General features: G+C 36.5%; 1 protein-coding gene across 29 annotated transcripts in view; it reads left to right on the top strand.

The window, feature by feature from the left end:
* Positions 1–22,488, top strand: part of PARD3 (par-3 family cell polarity regulator) — a 424,256-nt gene that overhangs the window by 169,190 nt on the left and 232,578 nt on the right. For 23 of the 29 annotated variants that reach the window (XM_052692888.1, XM_052692876.1, XM_052692889.1 and 20 more), the window contains one exon: positions 7,682–7,813. The exons of the other annotated variants lie outside the window; for them this stretch is intronic. In XM_052692888.1, the coding sequence (XP_052548848.1) occupies positions 7,682–7,813 (132 nt within the window). The remainder of the gene's footprint in view (positions 1–7,681; positions 7,814–22,488) is intronic. 29 annotated transcript variants of the gene reach the window in all.

Raw genomic sequence — 22,488 nt, forward strand, 5'->3', positions numbered from 1 at the left:
ATTGAATAACGAAAGATAAGAAAAATTAGATTGGGAGTTCAGGTTTAGTCATTTTATTTTTAAATGTTATAGACTGGAGATGCACGTAGGTTTTCATTGGGGACAGTTTTCATCTATTTAGCTGTAACCCAGAACTCTGTATTGAAACTGCATTTGCAGTATATACAAAGGCTTTCTGCAGATGTATATTCATAAATTTGCCTATCTGCCTTGTTTTCATATTACCAAGGTTGTGTACTGATGCAAAACAAGTCCAAAGAAAGTCAGTGAAAATCAAAGCACAAGCCAAATAGCAGGCTGGGCTTTCCTGCAGTGTCCTGATGTGAGTCTGAGCAGTGCCAGCAGTGATTATTTCAGCCTTTTTTTGCTGCGTATGTTGTGTTTTTAAATGACTTTAAGTAATAATGCAATGAGTATCAGTCATGCAAGAAAAGTAGTCTCAGACTAGTGTGATTGAGGAAGAAATGGTGAACTTCACTGGATGGGAATTAAAACTAAGACAACCTACTCACCTACTGGGCATTGTTCTGTTAGGACTGAATTTAGGTCTGAAACAGCTGCTGCTTGTCCTGCCTTGGTAAAGTCCTCAGGGAAGAATCTGGCCGAGGCCTGAAATGACTTTACAAGACTGATGAGTCAACTGATCCCTCAAAACTGAGTGCTTTCCTGGGAGCTGAGTTCCCTCTATTTATTGTTAAATAGGGCAAATGGTGGTTTTAGTAAGGGCTGATAGGGAAGAGACCAATGGTTGTGGTGCGGGGAGGGCACAGCTGGTGCATCCAAGCCTTGCTGCAGCCTGCAAGCCTTGCCTTGCTGCTGCCTGGGCACTGCCCTGCTGCTTTGGTCAGAAGTCATTGCCCTTCTCTGCTCACGTATTAAAGCAAGGAAGACAGAAACACTTAAGTTTTCTTAGCTTGAGAAGCTAGCATGGTTGCCCTGTCCCCTTCACTCCATTTTTGTTGTTGGCCTGCAGGTGCGATTTTCTAAACACAAAAACAGCCAGTAGAAGCTTTCAAATATTCATTTTAGAGGTATGGCTGCCTTAAAGCATTTACCTGCACTTATCAGGACAGTACTGGCAAGTTACAAGCTTTGCTTCATCCACACTTCCATGGAATGTGTCATTCTGTCAGACTGCCTGTCTGTTGTCCTTTCTCACATGGGAACAAAATGTTCCCATGAACAAGAAAGTTCCACCTTTCATACCACCGACATCTGTCTCTGATGTCATGGGCCAACATCATAAAGTAGGAGGCATTACTTTCAGAGCAGCCCTCATAGCTTTTTTTTGTGTCTGGAATTTAATTACATGGCTCTCCGAAGGAATCAAATGAAGAGATGTTAACAGTAAAGATAAACAAACAACATTACAAATGCTATTTTCACTAAATCCAGGTAGACAAAGAGCACTGTATAAATTTGGATACAAAATAAAAAACCAGTGAAAATGGCAGGGTTGAGCACACTTGCATTATTGCATATAAACAACCATATAGATTGATACATAACTGGAAGTAAACAATACTTTTGCATCCTCTACAGTAGCATGGCAAAAAGACATGGGAACTGACTAAATGTAAACAAGAGGTATCACTGTACAGATCTTCTTGTGTGGTACCACTGGAACTGTCACTTTTGGGGGCTCTGTATAACTCATCTCCAAGTATTTTTCAGTTTTACTTTGGACATTATTTTACTAGCTTTAGAAGAATTCATGAAGACATTTGAGATATATGCCTATACATTTAAGTACACTTTCTAGGAGATGTTCTATAGAGTGAATATTTCATTTTTGTGGGAGAAAAAAAAACACACAAGAAAAAAAGTGAGAAGAGGAAACTGTTTTCAAAGTATAGTGTGTACAGGAAGAAGTGTTGCTTCATGGCATTTTAAACTAACTGATTCATTTATTTTCCTTTAAAATGATGCTATGAAAAATGGTGCCTTTTTAGCATTGTTTGAAGATGCTCATAGAACTAAGATCCAGTTTCAGAACTGTAGTTACAACATATCAACTACCATATGCTATTTTGGTTGTTTAGCATTATGTTTTTGAGGTTTTATTGTGAGAATAGTAAGTGAAGTGAATTGATTAAGAAGCTTTTTTTTTCCTGTCTCAGTCTGAGAAAAATCAAAGTACCCTGTGTAGTAAGTTTTGGTTTTGCATGTATACCTGCAAAGTTTGTTACATTTTTTGTTTTCCTTTGTAAGCATGAGAGATCAACAGAATGATTTGAATGTATAATGTCACACTGTTTAGTTTATTTTTAGCTTAATCCATGTTCTTTGGTACTGAATAGCTTCATGCAGCACCAGATGTACAGGAAACTGTCCATTCTTCATGGCCCCAGCTCAGTGCTCTTTTTCAGGTCAGTGTTTCCTTGTAGATCAAAGGACAGCATAGAATATATGAATTGGAATTGCACAACTTTAGACATTTCTGAACATAAAGTGATAGAACGTAGGCATAACATTGGCTTTTAAATTATCTTTCTCCTCATAAGCATGTAATGAGCTATTGTTAATGCATAATAAGTTAATTCAATTCGTGGAGCTACAGGAGGGGTCATTTCTGAAGACAAATCTTTCTAGATTCTCTAAAGTCATCAAAATGACTACGGAGTTGTCATTCTTCACATCTATTTCCATTATAAATAAGGAATGCAAATGACCATGTTCTTTATTAGAATATTAGACACTCATGTCCTGTATCCTAAAACAATTTTTACCAGTTGGCTGGAAGTGATCCATGTTGCAGGTCAGAACCAAGAACAGGCATAATAAAGCTGAGATATTTCATTAATACAGGAATCCTCTCTTTACTCCTCGGGGAATGGCCTCAGATTAGAGATTCCTGATAGTGGGTGACCGAGACCCGATCCTTGCTGCATGCATTTGATGGCTAAGCTGTATCCAGATTATAGTATCTATGTAGGTTGTGTTCTTCAATACACTGCAAAGCAAAGCAAGCTTTGAAACTAAAAGGTAGAATGATAAAACAAACTGAATTTTCTGAGAGGAAAAGGGTGATCGACAAAGCAGTAGTGTTAGATTCTTAAGATATATGGATGTTTATAAGGAATGAGTTACTTATTGACTGGTACAGTTCCTTTTGAGGAAGACTTGAAAGCTGATATAATTTGTTTATAAAAAGCTGCTGATGAATAGCCAGATTGAATCAAAGTCTGACCTCTATGTAATGTTTTTTTTAGTAAATTTCTATATGTACATCACATTACTTGGTTAATTTCCCATATATAATTATTTTTCCTGCAACAAGCACAATTTATACAGTTGTTTTTTTTTTTTTTTTTTGAGAATGGAGAGTTCACTTGGTCTTACGTATTCATTTATTTAAGTCAGAAAGCAACAAAAATCCAGTATAACAAAATAAACATGAGTCTGTTTACTGAAACTTAAGAGGGCATGCAAAAATACATGTATATGTATATTATTGTGTTGGTAAACAGAGATTTGTATCAGACAGATCTGTATTTACATAAAAATGCTTTGTTAATTGCTGCTTTTGGAATTAGTGTGTGACATCAAACTGACCAGTGCCTAGCATGGACAGAGTGGAGCATGAAAAGAAAAAAGAGCAGCTTTTTTAGTCATTGAGCCAATAAATATATTCACAGACATTTGCCCGGAGTTGGTAAAATGAAATAGTAATTTCAAAGGATTAAACAACATTTCATCTCTCTTCAGCATGGAGGTATCAACCTGAGACTGTCGCATGGTATCAAAAGCAAAAAAAACCAAAAATCCTTTTCCAAAATGTTCTGCATACATGAAAGAAAAAATACAGCCAAACATTTTCAGAGCCCCAGGTGGTTTCTTGTATTGAAGGTCCTGAACAAGATGTGAATGACTTGCTGTAGAAATAGCTAAAGGGAAAGCTTGGTAGAGATCTTTGGATCTCCTTCCAGAGAATTGCCATGAAGAGGTCTTCAACCTCTTTACCTTCTGTTGTATGCCCATATACAAATAAAACACCAAGAACTCATTGCACTTTGCATTAGACATACGTAAGGGAAAAGCAAATGAAAAATACCCTACTTCTTCACTATTTGGAAATTGGTGTAGTGGCAAATGAGGTAGTGGGCAGGGATGTGTCACCATGCAGCGTGAAGGACGTTCTGGTTGTGTTAGTCATGCTAGGAGTCTTTAGTGGTACAAATGCAGGTTACAATCACTAATGAGTTTATGCACTGACAGCCAGTAATTAAAGTACACTGATCATAATAATGCATCATTTTATCTACAAGCTACAAAGTCTTTGATGAGGAGCTTGTTATATATTGCAAATCATCTGAAATTAAAAGCACAGCAAAAGCACTTCACTGTTGTCCCTTTCACCCAAGCCTCCAGCAAAGCCCTGCAGGGACAGAACACTGAACTAAATCTTAAGGAGTTGGATTCTGTATCCTCATTAAAAATACTGCTACTGTTAAGTACAGTGGCATTATATAATATAATATATAAATATGGTGATTTGACAGTTTTAGAGTTACATTGATCAATTTTCATTTCAAATATCATAAACTTGCCATTGCCCACGGTCCCCAAAGATGTTTGAGAAAGAACCTTTTTTTAAAATTCCTGCATTTAATTGTAACTGATGATGCGTGTCAGTACCAGTCTCAGGAGGGCTTCCAGCTGCAGCTCCAGAAGAAATGAGAATTCCCTGTGTGACCCTGATGGCTTCTGCACTATGAAATCTTCTCTTAATGGCATTGAAGTTAAAAGCAGCACACACCTTTCCAGTTGGATGTTTGGAGCAGGCATGCTAATGCCGAATCATGCTGAATGGGAGAAAAATGGTCTGGGTTATTCATTGGCATATTTTACAGAATGTATGTTTGTTTGCTTTAGATGGCAAACAGCTGTGCAGCTGCTTCAGCAAAAAAGAAAGTGTGGTTCTTACCTATGGCAAGTTGCTTTTCTAATGTTTTGCTGTTCGGTTAACACCAGCAAAACTGCGTATGATTCCAGCCCTGAAGAAGTTTTTTGTTACGTGCTGATAGTAGTAATATTTTGAGCTGAGCTGCAAAGCACAACTCACAGGGGCTGCATCTCTGCCCTGGTCCAGCTTTTGTTTCTGCCGTCCAAAAAGTTGATGAGTAACTTTGGATGCCTCCTGTGTAAAAAGAACTGGTGTGCAGCTCAGCAGGAAAAAGGCAATCTTCTATGAAAGTGGACTACAGCAGAAATATTTTGGTAAATGGGAGGAATATATTCTTCTGGCCAGTACAGACATTACTAGGCACGAACTGGTTGCAGAATTTCTGACAATGTCTTCTGCATCAAACAGAGGCCCAATTTATCTTACTCTCAGCATAAATAATTTCATCTGCACTGCGTGCTGTGGCATTTAAGACATTCCACAGCAGGAGGTTCCAGTATAAACTGTAAGCAGTACTGCTGTCCTGCATAACTCAGGTCAGTGCCATTTAGCATTTGAATGACTGAAGGATACTTCCCTGGATGAGTTTTTATCTTTTTTTCTTTCTCACTCTTGCAAAAATTTCCACTGTACGTGGCTGGTAGATGCTTCATGGACGGGAATCTTTGTGTAGCGTATATAAAAGAAGTTTGCTTTAAATGTTTGTACTGAAAATTGTTAACATGAATCAATAGAAAAATGGAATTATCTGTAAAATACAAAGATACAGAAAACATCTCATTATGTAGGATGCAAAAATTGTCCATTCAGATGGGGTGATGATCTGTCTGATAACAGGTTACCATCAGATAACAGTAACTCATGCACCAACTGAAAGGAGTGTTTTTGGGCTTAAAATGATCCTCCTTTATTTCTTTGTCCAGATCTTGATTTTGTTATTATAGCTTTTCAGAACTTTGAGCAAGAGAAATTGTTGTTTTGGCTGATAGGAACTGTGCCACCTCTGTCTTTGGAGGAGAATGGAATAAGAGCAGCATTAGGAAAAAAATCAATGCTGCTTCCTGTCCTTTATGGATCCTCAGAGGGACAGCTGTACAAAGCATCAGCTTCCACTATCCGTCTCCTAAGCAAGAGGCTGTTTGCTGTGTGCTTAATCACACTGGAAAAGTGGAAAATTTTAATAGTTGAAAGATATGAAGTTTTTACTCATTTGTGGGAGGTTAAGCTAATTTATGATGGGGATTTGTTCAGCAGGTTACTTGTGCAGATGTATTTTACAATATCTTGTGCTGGTTGAATTCAAGCTTTAATATTTTGAAATTGATTATTTCTTTTCTACTACAAAATCTTTTTCAAAAAAAGAACTTGTCATCAAATAAGAAAGCTTGAGTTTAGTAAGCAAGGAAAAAACCTGCTCTCATCAAGAAAGTCCTTGAAAATTCTATTTATCACAGTTATAATGATAGCTCAATTTTGTAGGAAAATATGTCATAGTTTTATAAGAAATCAAACTGTAAGATGCAATGTAGTGGGGAACTGATGCTACAGCCTGTATTTTGGAGTATTGGACAAATACTGTGTTAAGCAAAATAAATATCGATAGCCTAAATGGGGAAGGAAATACTTATTATGATGGAATGAAGTATTAATTTTAAATGGTAATAAAGTAGAAAAAAAGTATTTAACTACCAATGTAGTTTTTAGGTGGTGGCTTTTTGGTATTTTCTTTTGTTATTTTCTTTTTTTTTTTTTAAGACTTTTTCAAGGCTAAGAAGAATTTCAGTTCCATAAATGCTTTGAATTGCATGGAATTGTATAAATGATCAATTTTTCCATTGACTTTGGGTTAAGGGTAACTCCCAGCGTTAAGGATCTACCTCTTGTGTTTTTATTGGTTTTTAGTGATCAGACTGCATAAGGATAAAGTACCATTAGAGGCTGAGGAATATCTGCAGGTGGGGAAGAAAACTGAAACTGTAACTTGCCCATTGAAAAGACTTAAAAATCTGTCTCAATGTAATGCGTGTATTTCCATTGGCACAATCTCTGTCTGCTACAGTTTTACAAATATGGCTGTATTTGTTTACTTTCAGCAAACCAAGAAAACAGAAACAGCGAAAAAACCCTTAAAATGAGAAAAGCAACTTGATAACAAGTTCCAAATGTTAATTCTTTACTTAATATGTTACATAATAACACTTAATACTGAAAAGGAGAAAGAAGTATACTACCAGTTATAATCTTTCCTTATGATGTGGGATGAGAAATTCCAATTTTGAGCTCTCTACCATATTATTTCAGTGGAAAGGAGCATACCTGGAGCAAGGAGACACCTTTAACTTTAAAACATACTGACTTGGGAAAATTCTGCATTGGACTTACATGTTTCTAGGGGGAAGATTGTATGGTGTGTTTGCTTTTTTAAGGAGCTGGGTATTCTGAAAGCCTGATGGAGTATGCTCTTGGGAAGTCTGTGCACTAGAGGTTTGATGTTGGGAAAGGCCAGTAGTGAGGCACAAATGGGAGCAACAAACCCACAGAAGGCTGTGTTTGGACTTCTCAGGTGCTAAGGAAGGGGAGCCCTTGAAATGGAATATCTTTATGCACACACCAAGCAGTCAAGTTGTATGTTCTGATCCTTGAGGTCAGCCAGACCTACTTTCTCCTTTGTCCTTCTTCTCTTTGTATGATTTTAATAACCAGCTGCATTGATAATGTGCAAGGACTGGTTGGTTTTTTTTTATATAAGATACTTTTTTGTTTCTTTTAAAATAGAAAGATGAAAACTACAGAAGCCTACCACGAGATACTAGTAGCTGGTCTAACCAGTTTCAGAGAGACAATGCTCGTTCATCGTTAAGTGCCAGTCATCCCATGGTGGACAAGTGGCTGGAGAGGCAAGAACAGGTAATATATATGTATATATATATATTACTTTATCAATCTAATCTTTATGCTACTGCAAAATATTACGAAAAAAAGAAAAAAAATATTCTTGTGTGATATTGGCTCTCTAAGTGAGACTCAAGTACCAGAAATACACAAACTAAATTTGTAAGGGATTGTGTCTGCTTCCAAAATGCTGCATTAAGACTGAAAATAGACAGTCGTAAATTATTTCTTTTTTGAGTTACACACCCATTTACGTAGTATATGGAGTGCTGCTGTTCTTCACAACCAACACCAACAGAATTAATTTATTTACAGAATATAATTTTGATAAATATTTTGCAGAAGAAAGTTAATAATATTACTACAAAGAAGCCAAATATGGATCAATTTTGACATTGTACTTTGAAATATTTTGTTGTTCATACCCTTGCAACATAGATTGATTATAAATTAGAAGTAACTGCTATCTTGTTTATTTAGTGTACATTTTTACCGCTCATTATTTTGGAGTTTTTTGAAACATTGAGTAATTTTGACTCAATTTTTCTTTATTATTTTATTTGTTGATAGTCCTAGAAGGTGAAAGGTGAACTTATTATTACATAACAGTCATATGATGTGTTTGTCTCAAATTTTGCAAGAAATGTCCTGAAAAGTACAATGGAAATGCATCTTTATTATGGAGACTGGAGGTATAACAGCAACTCCATATAAAGAATGGTGAATATAAGGGCTTTTTCCTTTTGTTTCCTCCTTATACAATGTTGAGATTTTGCATTGAGCATAAATGTATAAGGTTTGTATTTTATAGCAGCAGGATGTGAAAACAGAATTTATTTTATACAGAAGGATCTCTGCCCTTGATCCTGGTGTTTTTTCCCCTGCACATTCTGTGGCAGGACCCATGGTGGCAATTTCATTGCTGTTTTTCCCTCAGAGTGGACACAGCTAGTGTGGGTGAGTTCAGCTGCTGCCTCTGCACTGAAAGGGGAAGGTCGGTGCCCTGAGCTGGAGGCGTCTCCCTGCTGGTGCTGTTTGATGTTTTCGAGGCACGCTTCAAGTATCATTAGATTTTCACTGTGGCAGTTAGCAAAGCTGTTGTCTCAGCAAAAGAGGTCGGATTAGGAATCTTAATAGTGATCTTCCTGTAGAATGTTGGATACATGAATATTTTAATACATGGGAATCCGTGTTAAAAGAAGTATTACGTTTTCTGCTGATTTTGGTCTCTGAATGGCTTACCTAGTTCAATTTATTCACAAATTAGGTAAATGATAGTCTGAAAGTGTGTATGTTTTGCAGGCTAACTGGTTGAAATCTGAATTTGCAAATTTTATATTTTGTTTGATTAAGTTTTTGGCTTCTGGTCTCTCTTTTGTTGCTTTCTGAAAGAGAGAGGAGGATCCATTCTTTCGATGTGTTCTTTCGAATTTGCCTGTCCCTTTGCCATTTCATGCCAGCAGGATAATTAATTAGGCTGAAAGCTGTTTAACAGGATATGAACAGGAGGTGAGGATGGGGTGATGCATAGCTCTGCAGAAAGAGAGGGAAAGGCCCAGCGGAGATTGGAGGAAATGCAGAGAGAAATTCCCTTTGGTTTTGGGGTTTGATCTCTGGTATCTTTTTCAGTGTCCTCTGTGGGCATTTTTTTCTTCCCTCCCCCTCCCCCTTTCCCCCCCACTGGTTTGGCCCTTCATTTTTGTTTGCCTTTTGTTTAGTTTCGCAGAAATTGAATCTGGAAAGCCTGTTAATAACTGAACCAGAATTTTCAGAACACAATCAGGTTCTTGTTCTTTTAAAAAAACAAGTAACAAGTTGTGTGTGTATCCAGTGCCTGTGCTGGAAACTACAAATAGATGAGCTAATTGTGCCGGAGACAAAAGGCCAGACCTATCTTACTGACCCTGGCTTCAAAGCATATTACTCATTGAAAAATGTCTTTCAGTTTATAAGCTTTCTGTATTTAGGTTGTGCAAAGCGCTTTTCTTACAACATCGTTTGCCTTATCCTCTTTCCTTCTCCTAGCTAAAGCTCTGTATTCAACACCATAGAAATGCTGTCAGTGGAAATGGATAATCTGAGAGCAAATGCAGAAAGGAGGGACTCAAACAAGGAGGTTGCAGTGTAGTTTGCTGACCTGGCAAAGTCGGTTCGTTTAGTGACTTCCAGCCCTATTTCTTTATGTATGGCACAGCATGTGCATAAGAAGTAGCAGACACAATGTGTTGGGCTGTGCTAAGAAACCAGTTGTGCAGCACTGACAGATTCCAAGAGTGGTGACAGTCCTTGTCCAACCTCCCTCCGTGGCTCTGCAGACTAGACAGCAAGTGCTACCATTTGTCTTGCAGGCTCCAGAGGCTTGTTGTTAGGAAAGGCTTTCTGGGCTTGGGCTGAATTGCTTCTCTCAAATTTTCCACACCTCCTCCTTTGAATATAAGGAGAAAAAAAACCCAACAACTTCAGGATGATCATTGTCAGTTTCTACCATACATGAACATTTACTGGAATTGCACTTTGAGAAGGGAGGGTGTGATGTGCCGAAGTTATTTTTATGTGGGCAATGCCTCATTTCCAATAAGCAGAACCATAGAGCAAACGGTAATCTTGCAACATCACAGCCTGCTCTGCAGATGGAACTGCAAGACACCTCCTTTCTAGGAAATCATTATAGGCTGCTGTAGCAAGGACTAATCAAAGCACAGAATTAGAAATGTTGTAGTAGTTGTTAGAGAAATACTTCTGTAGATCTGTGTAAGTTTTAGTGCCTTAAATGGAGGAATGCTCAGATCCTGTTAAAATTCCTTGAAGTAATTGCTTTTGCTCCTACCTATTGTGCTTTACTAGGGCACTGCTAAATTGGAGTGATACATGAAAGAAGTGGAAAAGATTAATTCTGCCTCCTGCATCCTTTAAGACGTACTGTTTGTGTATGCTGGTTAGCCACTTCTGCCTGAGGTTTGTTTCCAGTTTAGTTCTGGAGTTCTCAACTGTCCACAGGGCAAATTGATCAGTGTAATTCCTAGAAAGCTTTGACATTTCTCATGACCATGAAGTCAGTTATGTGAAATTGTTTGTACCCAAGAATCACCTTGCTACCACAAAATCAAATATCTAGAGACCACTTGAAAATAACTTTAGAAAGGTAAGCCCTTTTTTTTTTTTTTTTTTTTTTTTTTTTACTGCTTCACTCAGTAATTTCACTCATTCTGTTTTGTAGATCATTAAGTACTAGTGACAACATTTGTGAGCTTTAACTTAATTCTCAAATATTTTAGGAAACGAAAAAGTTGTTTTTGTTCTTTGCCTTCCCCTCCACAATACTATTTTTTCTCCCACAGCAACCAAGCTTTGAGGAAAGACTTGAGATTTCTTATTTCCTTCCAAATGTATTCAACTACATGGTAATGTCACTTTCATTTGAGAAATCTATTTTTTCTTGAGCTCACCTAAAGACTTAAGGTCTGATCAAATTTGGAATCATGCTGTTTTATAATAGAGAGACATGAAAAGGGAACATAATAAAGACTTAAACTTTTCACCAATTTCTGAAGTTTAAGTATACAGAACGCTTTTCTTGTGTGGTCATTTTAGTTTCATTAATCAAATATTGAAACTGTTAGCAACCAGGAAAACTTGAACTGAAATAGTATATTCTGTGCTCTACTGCAAAAGCCTATTTTGCAGAAGGATTAAGAGCACCCTGCTGTTCTCAGTAGTGGGAAAAGGGGCAAGAACAGCAGTAAAGGGAAATTCCACAACTACCCTGCTTCATTTGAAAGCAGTTGATCAGATTTCCAAGTGTAAAGAGATTTGTTCAATTAAACTTGTACATAAATATACATGTATTTGATGTATATCTGTACATATGTGTACTTGCCAGTTAATGAGAGCAAGGCAGGAAATGAAGTGAAATTTCATGCCTATTACTGAAGAATAGGTCTGATGCCTAAAATCCTTGTAGCTTCTAAGTAGCAACCAAAGCCAGAGATGAAAGAAACTAAATTGAATCCCAAAGTGGGAAGAGAAGTGTTTACTACTGCTATCCTCTTGAGCAAAAATTTGCTGTGCAGAATACTCTCAGTAAGTTGTTTGTGACATCCATCCAGTGATCTTATGCAGTTTCTCAAGTTGCTTTTTCAGCAATGAGATCAGACATTCAAATAGTATACGGTTTTATCTCCATCTACTGAGTATCTGCCTTCAGCTGTTATTTTCAGCAAAATAAGGCTTGCTTTTAATGTGATTGAATAGACTTTCTAAAAACATTCAGATGGTATAAATTAGTGCATTTCAGAACTATCTGTTGAAAAAGGCAAATCGGAGCTTTAGAGATAGATCGGTGTATTTGAATCATTAATTTTCTTTGGATTCTTATGCTCCATCTTAACCATGTTGTCCAATTTTTCATCAAAAGCCCTACTTCTATTTTGTGTTTTAGTACAAGGATAGAAGGTAGAAATGTAGGCTTGTTTTTTTTTTCTTTTTAGTTCTGAATGTTAGATAAGGTTATAGCTAATGCATATGATCATCTTTATTTTCACTCGTGTGCCTCTTTTGTGTTTGTCCTTGTCCGACAGCTGTATTTTTATTTACTTATTTATTTATTTCTCCACTACTTCTGTAACTAGACAACATCAAAGTCTGCAATTTCAGTGCTTCATGAACAGAAGATGGAGAGGCTTGTGGGGCTGCAGGCTGTTCTTTGCCTCAAATTGTTCACATGTACAGATAGAAACTTCAGGAAAAATATCATTGTTAGGAATTCTGCTAATTTAAGACTTGGTAAAAGGATTAGTCAGATTTTAGTCATTAGGAATTCTGCTAATTTAAGACTTGGTAAAAGGATTAGTCAGATTTCAGTCTAACTCTCTTATCTGTTATTCTGTGCAATGCCAAGATGGTGTCTCCTTGCTTTCTTCCCTATCGAATACATAATTTTGTAATTTGTCTCTTGTGATAACCTTAATGAATACAGAACAATAACAACAAATAAAATGTAAAACAGAAGCATGATTGTAAAGCTTCTCGTGTTCAATAGAACACACTTCTGCCACAAAGATGGATACGTTCAAAGCTCCAGGCTTAATACAGAGGCCTGTTCTGTTTTTTGGGGAGAGAGTTGAAATCTTCACTGAGTGACCGGGTCCAGCCAGGAGGCAGTGAGCAGAGCCCATCCTTCTCATGTGGTTTGTGTCTCTGTGTCTGCAGCAGAGCTATAGGTGATGGACAAGAAAAGCGGCACTTGGCATGTGACACTGAATTAAATCTTAGGCCATAGCTGTAACTATGGGCAGGTAGAATTAGTGGCCAGCAGTTATAGAGGATTTGCATATAGTATATGTTAGTCATAGAGCTGATCAGGCCTCAAGGTGCCCCTGCAAGATTTTAGTCTCTGCAATCACACATTCATATGCAAATCCAGCATTTTTACTACTTCAGGTGGGTTCTTGGCAATTGTTTCCTTTCTCTCGTGTATCAAGAAGAAGGTGGAAAATTTGATTTGGCTCAAGATTATTTTCTGTTAGCTGCTGCTACTATAGGTAAATATCCTTCCTATTCTTTATTCTTTCCTCCTTCCTCCCTTTATTTTCATACATCTGCACGATTTTAAGTACTTTAGCTCAGGAGCTAAAAGCCCCAGCTGATACATAAGCTGAAAGTGCTTGCTTGGCTCCTGTAAGCACAAGAGGAGTGCTTACGTGTTAGCTAGGGCAGCAGCTGCATCTACTTCTGTACCAGTGAAATACCTCATCTGGCTGCCAAAGAGCACCTTGATTCCTTGAAGCCATGCTTAAACAAAGGTGTAATTATATGTATGTATGAAGATTATATTATAAAATACATTCCAATATGATGTGATGTAGGTAATATAACATAACATAATGTAAGCATTATAACATAACTATTTTGACTAATTAGACCTTTGGGATGCTTTATGATGCTTTTGACTTCACAGAAGAATATGATATTAGGTACTGCTCATCCTTGTATGACCACACGAAAAAATTTTTATTCTGTTGACTTTTTTGATATTTTCTTCCTATTATTATTACTATTATTGTTAACATAGTAATCATCACTATTATAATAATCATCATTATTACATTAGAAAACTCTACTGTGCAAAATAAACTCCAAAATGAGAAACCTGTACTTAGCTGTTTACATTTTGAGAACCTGCAGAAATACCCCCAGCTCCCTACTGTTCAGTAGCAGAGTCTCAAGTCTGTCTCAAATCAAAGTGAAGGAGGACAGCCAATGAACTTCCAGACTGGACCGCTATGAACTACTTCCATGGCTTCAATTCCAGATTACTTTATTTCAGTATCTAAAAGCCATCTAACTTTTCATGCTGGAATATATTATCATGTATTCTGGATTCAGAAGAATCTCTGCATTTTGCATGTACTTTAGAGATGGCTATACTAATGCACATATTAATATTCTCTAAATGCATATATAACTACAGAAAAAGAAACATTAAATAGAAAGGCCCATCTTCATAATAACATGTCAGCAGGTACAGAGTTAAAATTTCAAATTTCAAACTACAGTATGTACTGGTTTTAAGAAAATATTAACATGGAATTTAGAAGTCTGTACATTTTTATGCAAAATGGACATTTATGGATGTGATCTTAATTGTACATTTTGGAAAAGAGTTTCTTTTTCTTATTTGTCTTGGAGTTACAAACAGCCTTGAAGTTATTTTTCAGTGCTGAGCATTTCAGTTTATATGAGATAGGATGTTGGAATAAACAGCTTTATTGCTTGGGGACAGCTGTAGTAGTGCTGCTTTTATAAACAGCATTTCATGCTGGCATCTATCTTGTTCTCCTTCAAAAATAATCTGTCATTTCATACTGTGTATTAAATAGGCGAGTCAGTTTTGGGGCTACAGGCTGTGCTCGGTTATGTGCTGCTGTGTAGATGTCAATGCAGTGGCAGAATGTACTTGTGTATGTGGAGAGAAAATAGTACTTTGTAATTAAATATGCATATGCATACATATAGAAGAGTTGGTTTTACAAAACAAAAGAAATGGAACAACAACAATAGCAACTAGTGGATTTTAATGATTAGTAGGAAAAGCATGCAGCACATTCAGGTGTGCATCATTAATGGACAATCTTATAGACATGGACATACTCATAGGAGTGTAGATGGATTGGGCTGAAGTCTAAACACGACCTCTGTTCTGCAGAGCCTTTCTGGAGAGCATTGGCCTTTTTAGAGTAGCTGTTTTCCTGCCCTTTTGGACCAAAGTATTTAAGTAATCATGTTGTTATAGTAATTAATGGTAACTAAGCTTTGGTGCCATGGATGGTATGTCATACTCTTAAATTACATGCAGATTCTCTAAGAAGCTTTAAATAAATTATTGCTGTTATTTTTCCTATCTTTTCCAAAATACTTTGCAGCACAGTACCACCTCTGGCTCTCTTCACTGCTGTCTGCCTCTGATAGCAGGGCAGTTAAGGACATCTGAAAGTGTCCCGCTGTGCACAGAAGAGCATTTCATCCAAGGAATGTTTGAGATCTTCCTCCTCTGCTTTTAAAAACTTGTTTTCTCATTCTTTCATTACGTTGCGGAGGAGCTTTATCTTTTAGTATGTTTTCTTTCTAGCGCAGGCATACATGTTGTTGTATCCCAGCTGGCTGTTTGTAATAGCAATAGTCTTGCTGTGTTCACAGCATGCTTGTTGCTCAAGAGCCACAGTGGGCAGTGCAAGGAGCTGCTGGAGGTGCCGGCAGTGCCGCAGCATTGGGCACAGAGCTCCTGCTGTGCCAAAGGAACACAAGAGTGGGATGCATTAGGAAAATTAAAATTTGTCCTCACTCCCTTAGAGGGCAATACAGTTAATGAAAATAGATCTCACCAAATTAAAATAATTTATTTCATTAGTTTACAGTGCTATAAAACTTTTCGGGGCTGTGCAGCCCTTCTGTACAAACCTGAAATAGATGCAGTTCCACTGTTTGCTTCAAAGATCACAAGGTTAAAAGTTTTAAGTGTATTAAACCAATTCTGTTAATTGTGCCTATAGAGGATTCTCTCTTGCCCTTGGTCTTCTTAATTTAAAATTAACATTCTGCTCAGTCTGCATTCCAGCCTTTTAACTGAAGTGTAAATATGTAAATGATTATATGTGCTATTGCTGTTTAAGATGAAATTTTGCATTTTTGTTTCAGAAGATGGTACCGGTAGTACATGATATTGATATTTTTAGTGGAAAGAAAAAGCTTTCACTTCGTATTCTCATTTTCTTGCTTGTTTTTCTTCTTCCTGCATTCCTGCTCTGCAGTTCGTACTACAGATTTCTGTCAAACTGATTCTTCCTTTCTTCCTAGGAAAGAAGTGAGGCCATCTCAAAACCTCAGCTCCTCAAACCCCTTTTCTGTTTCATTCTCGGGTGTCTTGACATTGTCCTTTTTCATGTTCTATCTGAAAGACCATCCAAAATTGGAAAGTTATCTCAAATACTTTTTTTTTCCTCTGTTCCTTACAAATCATAAGGAAACTAAAGACTGAGAATTTCCTTGATTTTGCTGCCAAGCCAAACTGCAATAACTCTGCATTACGAGTCAGTCTGCCCTTAGTTAAAGCCCTGAATTAACTTAGTTTTCAGTTAATTTGATTTTCATTTTAGAATTTGCTTGACTTGAAACGGAAAAATAATTGCATTTTTTATTATTTTTTAACAGTCAAATTTTCTTCCTGGTACATTATTGTCTTCTATATGGCTAATGTTACTTATTTTCAAGAAATATTTATATTTAGAATTTGTAATGGAAGCTGTACTGTTCTCTGCAAAGCAGTGCAATGAGGTCCCATCCAGAGAAGAAGAGGAGCTCAGCATTTTTTGCATCTCACTGTAGGTTTTAGAGGAGATTCAGATGAATCCCTGCGGAGTCATGCAGGTCAGTTAATTCCAAACTGAACAGAAGTAAAAGCAAGAGTGCTTATTTTGAGCAAGGGAAGATGACAAATTTTATCTGAATGGGAAACTTATCTAATTTATTCAGTTATGACAGGGTGATTTTTTTCATTTTATGAATTATTAATGATAGGAAGATGCTTACAGAAGAAAGCCAAGTTTGACCTGAAAATTGTGGAAGAGATAATTAATTCATTTTCCGTTGATCTAAATAACAGTCATTTTCTTTTTAAAAAGCTTGTGTGGACAAGTCTTTTTAATGACATGGTTGCAATTTGCTGTAAAAGGGAACAGAACTGTATAACTTAGAGTTAATAATTGAATTATATGGAGTAATGTGTCTGGGTTTTTATTTTATTTTGGGTTTCAAATTTAATCTTGATTTTATTGCTTAAGTATGAGCATTTCATTATTGAATGTAGTCCTCTTTGGCTGTATTAAGTGGTTAATGTAATTTATAGGATACTTTGAGATATGTCATGATTCTTCATGAAATGACACAGCAAGATTTAGTGAGTGCACCAACTCAGTGAATGGAATTACGTAATACAACCTAGTTGATGGGCTATACTGTGAGATTTTAATTTATTTAATCAGTGTAACGGGAAGATAAAAGAAGATAATGGACCAGCCTTGCCAATTCAATCATTGACTGATTTGAAAATAAGCCCATCCTAAGTTTATCTTGAAACTGCTTGGAATTGCATCCAATGCAGCCAGGATAGGTAGTATCCAAGGCTGGGGGAGAGAGTGAGCAGAGAGAAGAGAAAGTAGTTTGGGAAGGGTGTATTAAAAAGTCATCTGATTTTGTGTGTCTCACATACAAAGCAAAAGCAAATTTGCTTTTTTTTTTTTTTGTACTCTTTCATCAGATCTGATTTGATCAATAAAAATGTCTTCCTAAGAACCAGCAACTGTCAGCTGCCTTATGGCATTGGTGAGAATTTACACTTAGTCCCTATACCAGAGCAAGAAAAGTGCTTTGTGACTCTGGTAGAGAAATGTTTCACACTCAGGGTACACAGAATTAAAATAAATACAGCAGAACTAATGCTTCCATGAGGAAGTAATCGATTGGAAACATGTGAAGCAAGCGGCACAACAATTATTAATGAACTGAACATTTCATTTAATAGACTGCTGTAAAGGTTTTACTTTAGAAATAAATACTCATTTTAAGTTTTGATCCCTTGTATGTTATGTTTTAAGAATTCCATATTAAGGTATCATTCACTTTCATGCCAGCTGCATATGATTACTTTAACTTCATTTGGATTTAATTTTTAATGCTGTTTTTTTTTTTTTTTTTCCCAGCCTGGAGATATCTATTTATAAATCTGAGCAAAATCAGTTCGCTATTTGCATTATTTTAGAACATTTGCCACTTAAGGCATTATTTGTTTTCACAGTTTAAAAATTAATATTGAGGCCAGCATACATATACATGCAACAATTTCCAAAAAGAAAAAAAATAAATGTATCTTCCGGCTGTTTATTGCAAATATTTTTACAAACTATGGAATAAACACCTTTGGGGTGAGGTATTGAGTATAAACAAAACCTCTCTGCTCCTACCAGTATTTCTTCCGGTGGCAGGCAGCCAATGTTCAGTCTCTTTATATCAAAACTTAATTTCCTCTTCCTCGTGGACATCCTCATTTGTCTTCAAAAATCTTTATTTTCCTAATATGCAGGAATTCATGATTGCTTATAATTTCAAGTCATTTATCCAGAGAACAGACTAAATTAAATGCCCCAAAAGAAAGCAGTCATATCTGAGCATCTCTATTTGAATTATTGAAACTTACACCGAGTATTCCATCATGCCATTTTTATTTATCTTGATTTCCTAGGCAATAATTATAACAACAAAGCACAGAGTTCAGAAAGTAACCCCAGCAGTATCTTGTACTCAGTAGGAATAGTTTTATCTTCAGGAATACTCTTTTAGCTCATTCTTTCTTCAAACTGATTGATAGGTTTTGCTGGTGATTCGAAGGTCATACACACTGCTGTCTGTGTGAAGGAGACATCTTCAGATGTTATACGTGATGGTGAGGATTGCAGGGCCCTGGTGTGGCTTGCTGAGAGCCAGGCCTGTTGAGGGGCACGGATGAGGGGGGAACGAGTGCACGGCATGTGGCTTTGGTTGGAGCTGCCAGTGAGCATGTAGCCACTTGCGGAGGCTTGCCTGGACCCAGTTACACCTTTCTGGGCCACCTTCCTACTATTATACCCGTCCTGTATGGTGTATTCTTCTTCAGTTTTAGAGAAGAAAATGCCCAGTATAAATTTATTTGCATGCTAGAAGAAATATAATATTCTTTTCTTTGACTTTTACTTTGCTTCAACTACAGCTGGCCTGAAATCATGGCAATGACCTAAGATGCTGGGTTTGTTTAATCATAGAATCATAGAACCATAGAATTGCTCAGGTTGGAAAAGACCTTAAAGATCTTCAAGTCCAACCTCAACCAAACTATACTACCCTAAGAACCCTCTGCTAAATCATGTCCCTGAGCAAACAGTGTGCAATGATGTGTAGCAGTGTCAATTTAATTCACTGGATAATCAGTATTAGTTTTTAGCAGCATGTTTTAAAAGTACTAATGATTATTCATATCAAGTTCTGATTTTAAGAATATTTTTTCAGAAAAAGACGAGCTTAAAGCAGTTTCTCAAATTTCAATTTTTGGCTCATTTCTTTTTCTGTTTGTTAATAGTGGTAGCCTGAACTGTGGTGGCTTTTAAGAAATTGTGGTGATTAAAGTCAAGGATACCCTAAATAAGATTGGAGACCAGCAAAGCTTTTCATGCAGCAGTGTTTGTCAGCGCTGATACTAGGTTGCTCAGGCTTCTTTCTATCTGGACTGTGAAGTTTCAGGAAAGAACATTTCAAAAATGCTCAAATAATAACAAATTCATGCTCAGTCCTGTAGTATTATCAACCTGCAGAGAAATTCTGCAAGTCGCCTCTCTTGTCTCATTTACACAGTTAACTTTTTTTTTTTTTTTTTTTTTTTTTTTCTGAAGACATTAATTTCACACTGTTGGATAGCTTAATTTTCTTCCCTCATATTTTAGGAGACTGGCAGTGCAGATATCTCCACGTCTGGCACTTCATTTTTCTCTGCACAATACGTTGTCTTCTGTGGCTCGAGAGCAGCAGTAGACTGTCCCAGAAATCACAATCTGGGATTATTGTCTTTGTGTATCCTCAAGGAGTAATATTTTAAAGTCACTGCATCTGTTGGTACTTAAGAGCATGATTTTTACTTTTTATTTTTGCCAGTTTTTACCATCTGTGTGTCTGCTTTTGGCTCCTTCATTTAATTTTTCAGTTAAATCTCTCCGTTGCTGTGGGATTTCTTTCTCTTTCTCACACATGCTCTTTTTGACTCATCCGTGAACTTCCATTAAAAAAAAAAAAAAAAAAAGAAATTATTTACAGCAGTTGCATTGTAAAATTCCTGGCCTTTGCAATTTGGATTTTTTAATGATAGTTTTATATCAGACTTTTCTGGTAAACGTACGTCATTTTTGGAAGTGAAGTAACTTTTATTAGACTTTGTTTAAGTTTTCAAAAATTACTTTGGATTAAATTGAGGCATTTTGGCGGGAAAAGCTACCTTGGTCACATTAAACACATTCTAGTTTTTCATACTCATTTAGTTTTTAATGCTCAAGAGGGAATAATTTTCTTGAGAAATCTGCGTTATAATCATAAACAGACACAATTCAGTAATTTTCTCATGAAACATTGGCTGGAGTTTTGGCGCTAATGACTTGAAACTCACACAAGCAGGAACATTTTTGTTTAAATTCCAAGAAAAATACTAATGAAATATATTAAAATAGAAACAAAATAGACATACAGCATTTTACAGACTGCTTTCAATCTAAGGGGTGTATTTTCATCAGTTGATAAATGTCTTATGAATCCAGGCATGTTCTAGCATCTCAAGAATGTTCTGATAGAACTTGAATCATTTTATATGCTTATCTTTGACAAGATTTTACAAACTATATATGTTATGTAAGCAGTTTTTAATACACGAGGGTAACTATTTAGCACATCTATCAAATATTTTGTTTCTGTTTATATTTTTGAATATTGAAAGCTCTACTGTGCTCTTACCTTTTCTTTGACATATGTACTTTCCTTCTCACTTTGAATGTAACACATTCATTAAGGTCCAATTTAATGGCTTTTCTTAAGAAATAGGCAGGTTTATTTTTAGCCTTTTTCAGATATTTTTGTAACTGAGTATATTAAGGTTTTATTCTTACTTTCTTGTATATTTGTTTGCTTATAGTTGCTTTCAAACTAGACTATGGACCTGCTGCATGAAACAATGAGTAACATGAAAATGCCAGCATTTGCAGTTGAAAACATGTTCCTTTTTGAATACATGACTCAAATAATCTAGAATATACTTTCAGTTCTGTGTTGTCTGCTTCGAGTTACTTCACTTCACAGTGATGTAGACCATTAAAAGGCCAAAAGATATACTTACTTCCCTTGATAAATATTTTTGGAAAGGAAACATAACTGCGACATTCTGAGGAGCAGAAGCTGTCCACATATCCCCGTAATTTTACCTAAATAAGTACAACAACTTCTTTTCTGTATTACAGAACTGGGAGCATGTAGTGGTTTTTTAGAGTGATTTCATTCCCACTCAATTCCTGTTGTCTTAGTGAAAGAATTTTCTTTTGGAGGAAGAAGAGCACCAGTGCCCTATTTTAAGTTCTCAGTTGCCATAAACAAAAACACCCAAAAACAACTTGTAAGAGTTTTCCAGTTTTACTAACAAACATCCAAGCAGCCCCTATTTGAGTGGTACCAGGAACGATTAACTCTATTCTTAAAATTTGAGTTCATGAATTTTTCTGGGCTTTAAGGACTTTACTACTGCCAGGCTTAGCTTCCCGATTTCCTGCCACATGTTCCTTTACTGTTGCTGTAAGTAATGGGGGAAACTGAATGGAGAAACTAGTACCCATTTCCCATTGCTCTGAGGTGTGCACTTCATTAGAACAGTGTAATGGTGTTCCTGCACAAATGGAACTGATTTGATGATGATGATATTTGATCAAGAGACTGCTGAGCTTTGTTTCCTTGTGGCTTTAATCTTAAAGCTGAGAATTTTTGAGAGAAAAAAAGGAATAGATGTTGAGAATAAAAGTAGGATTCTTTTATTACAGTTTATTGTTTATAGAGCTACTTAGAAAAGGACAGATGAAATAATCACTTCAGATTTCTTCTATTTCTTACCTTCCCTGTGGAAAACAAGCTGTTCTCATGGTCTCATCAGATGGAGCTTTAGCAGCATGTGATTCGGAGTGTGCATGCACTGTCCTTTTAGCAGTGGTTGCTTACTTTGGGCTAAGAGAAACCAGGCAATACAAAGAAAAGGGGACTCCAAGCACCTGTGACTAATTCACAAGTTTCCATCAGTGTTCTCTACAAACCACATTGCTCCTACCTTGCATCTAAACTGACTTTGCCTAAGCAGAACCCTGTGTTTGAATATCAGACACTCAGCCATGCTTTACTATCTATTTTTAAAGGCTCGTGGGAAGCTGGTTATAGAGTTTCACGTCGAATAGTTAGCCAGCTGACTGGTACATTAATTCATTGCGGATAAGAGGTGCGGGTTCGATTCTTTTCCAGCCCTTGTATTGCAGTCATTTTCTGCACCAATACGTCAGGATTGATTACCATAGCAACAGTGTTTTAGCTTGTAC

This window comes from Tympanuchus pallidicinctus, unplaced genomic scaffold (assembly GCF_026119805.1).
Source record: "Tympanuchus pallidicinctus isolate F22 unplaced genomic scaffold, pur_lepc_1.0 scaffold3, whole genome shotgun sequence".
In the NCBI taxonomy this organism is placed as follows: Eukaryota; Metazoa; Chordata; class Aves; order Galliformes; family Phasianidae; genus Tympanuchus; species Tympanuchus pallidicinctus.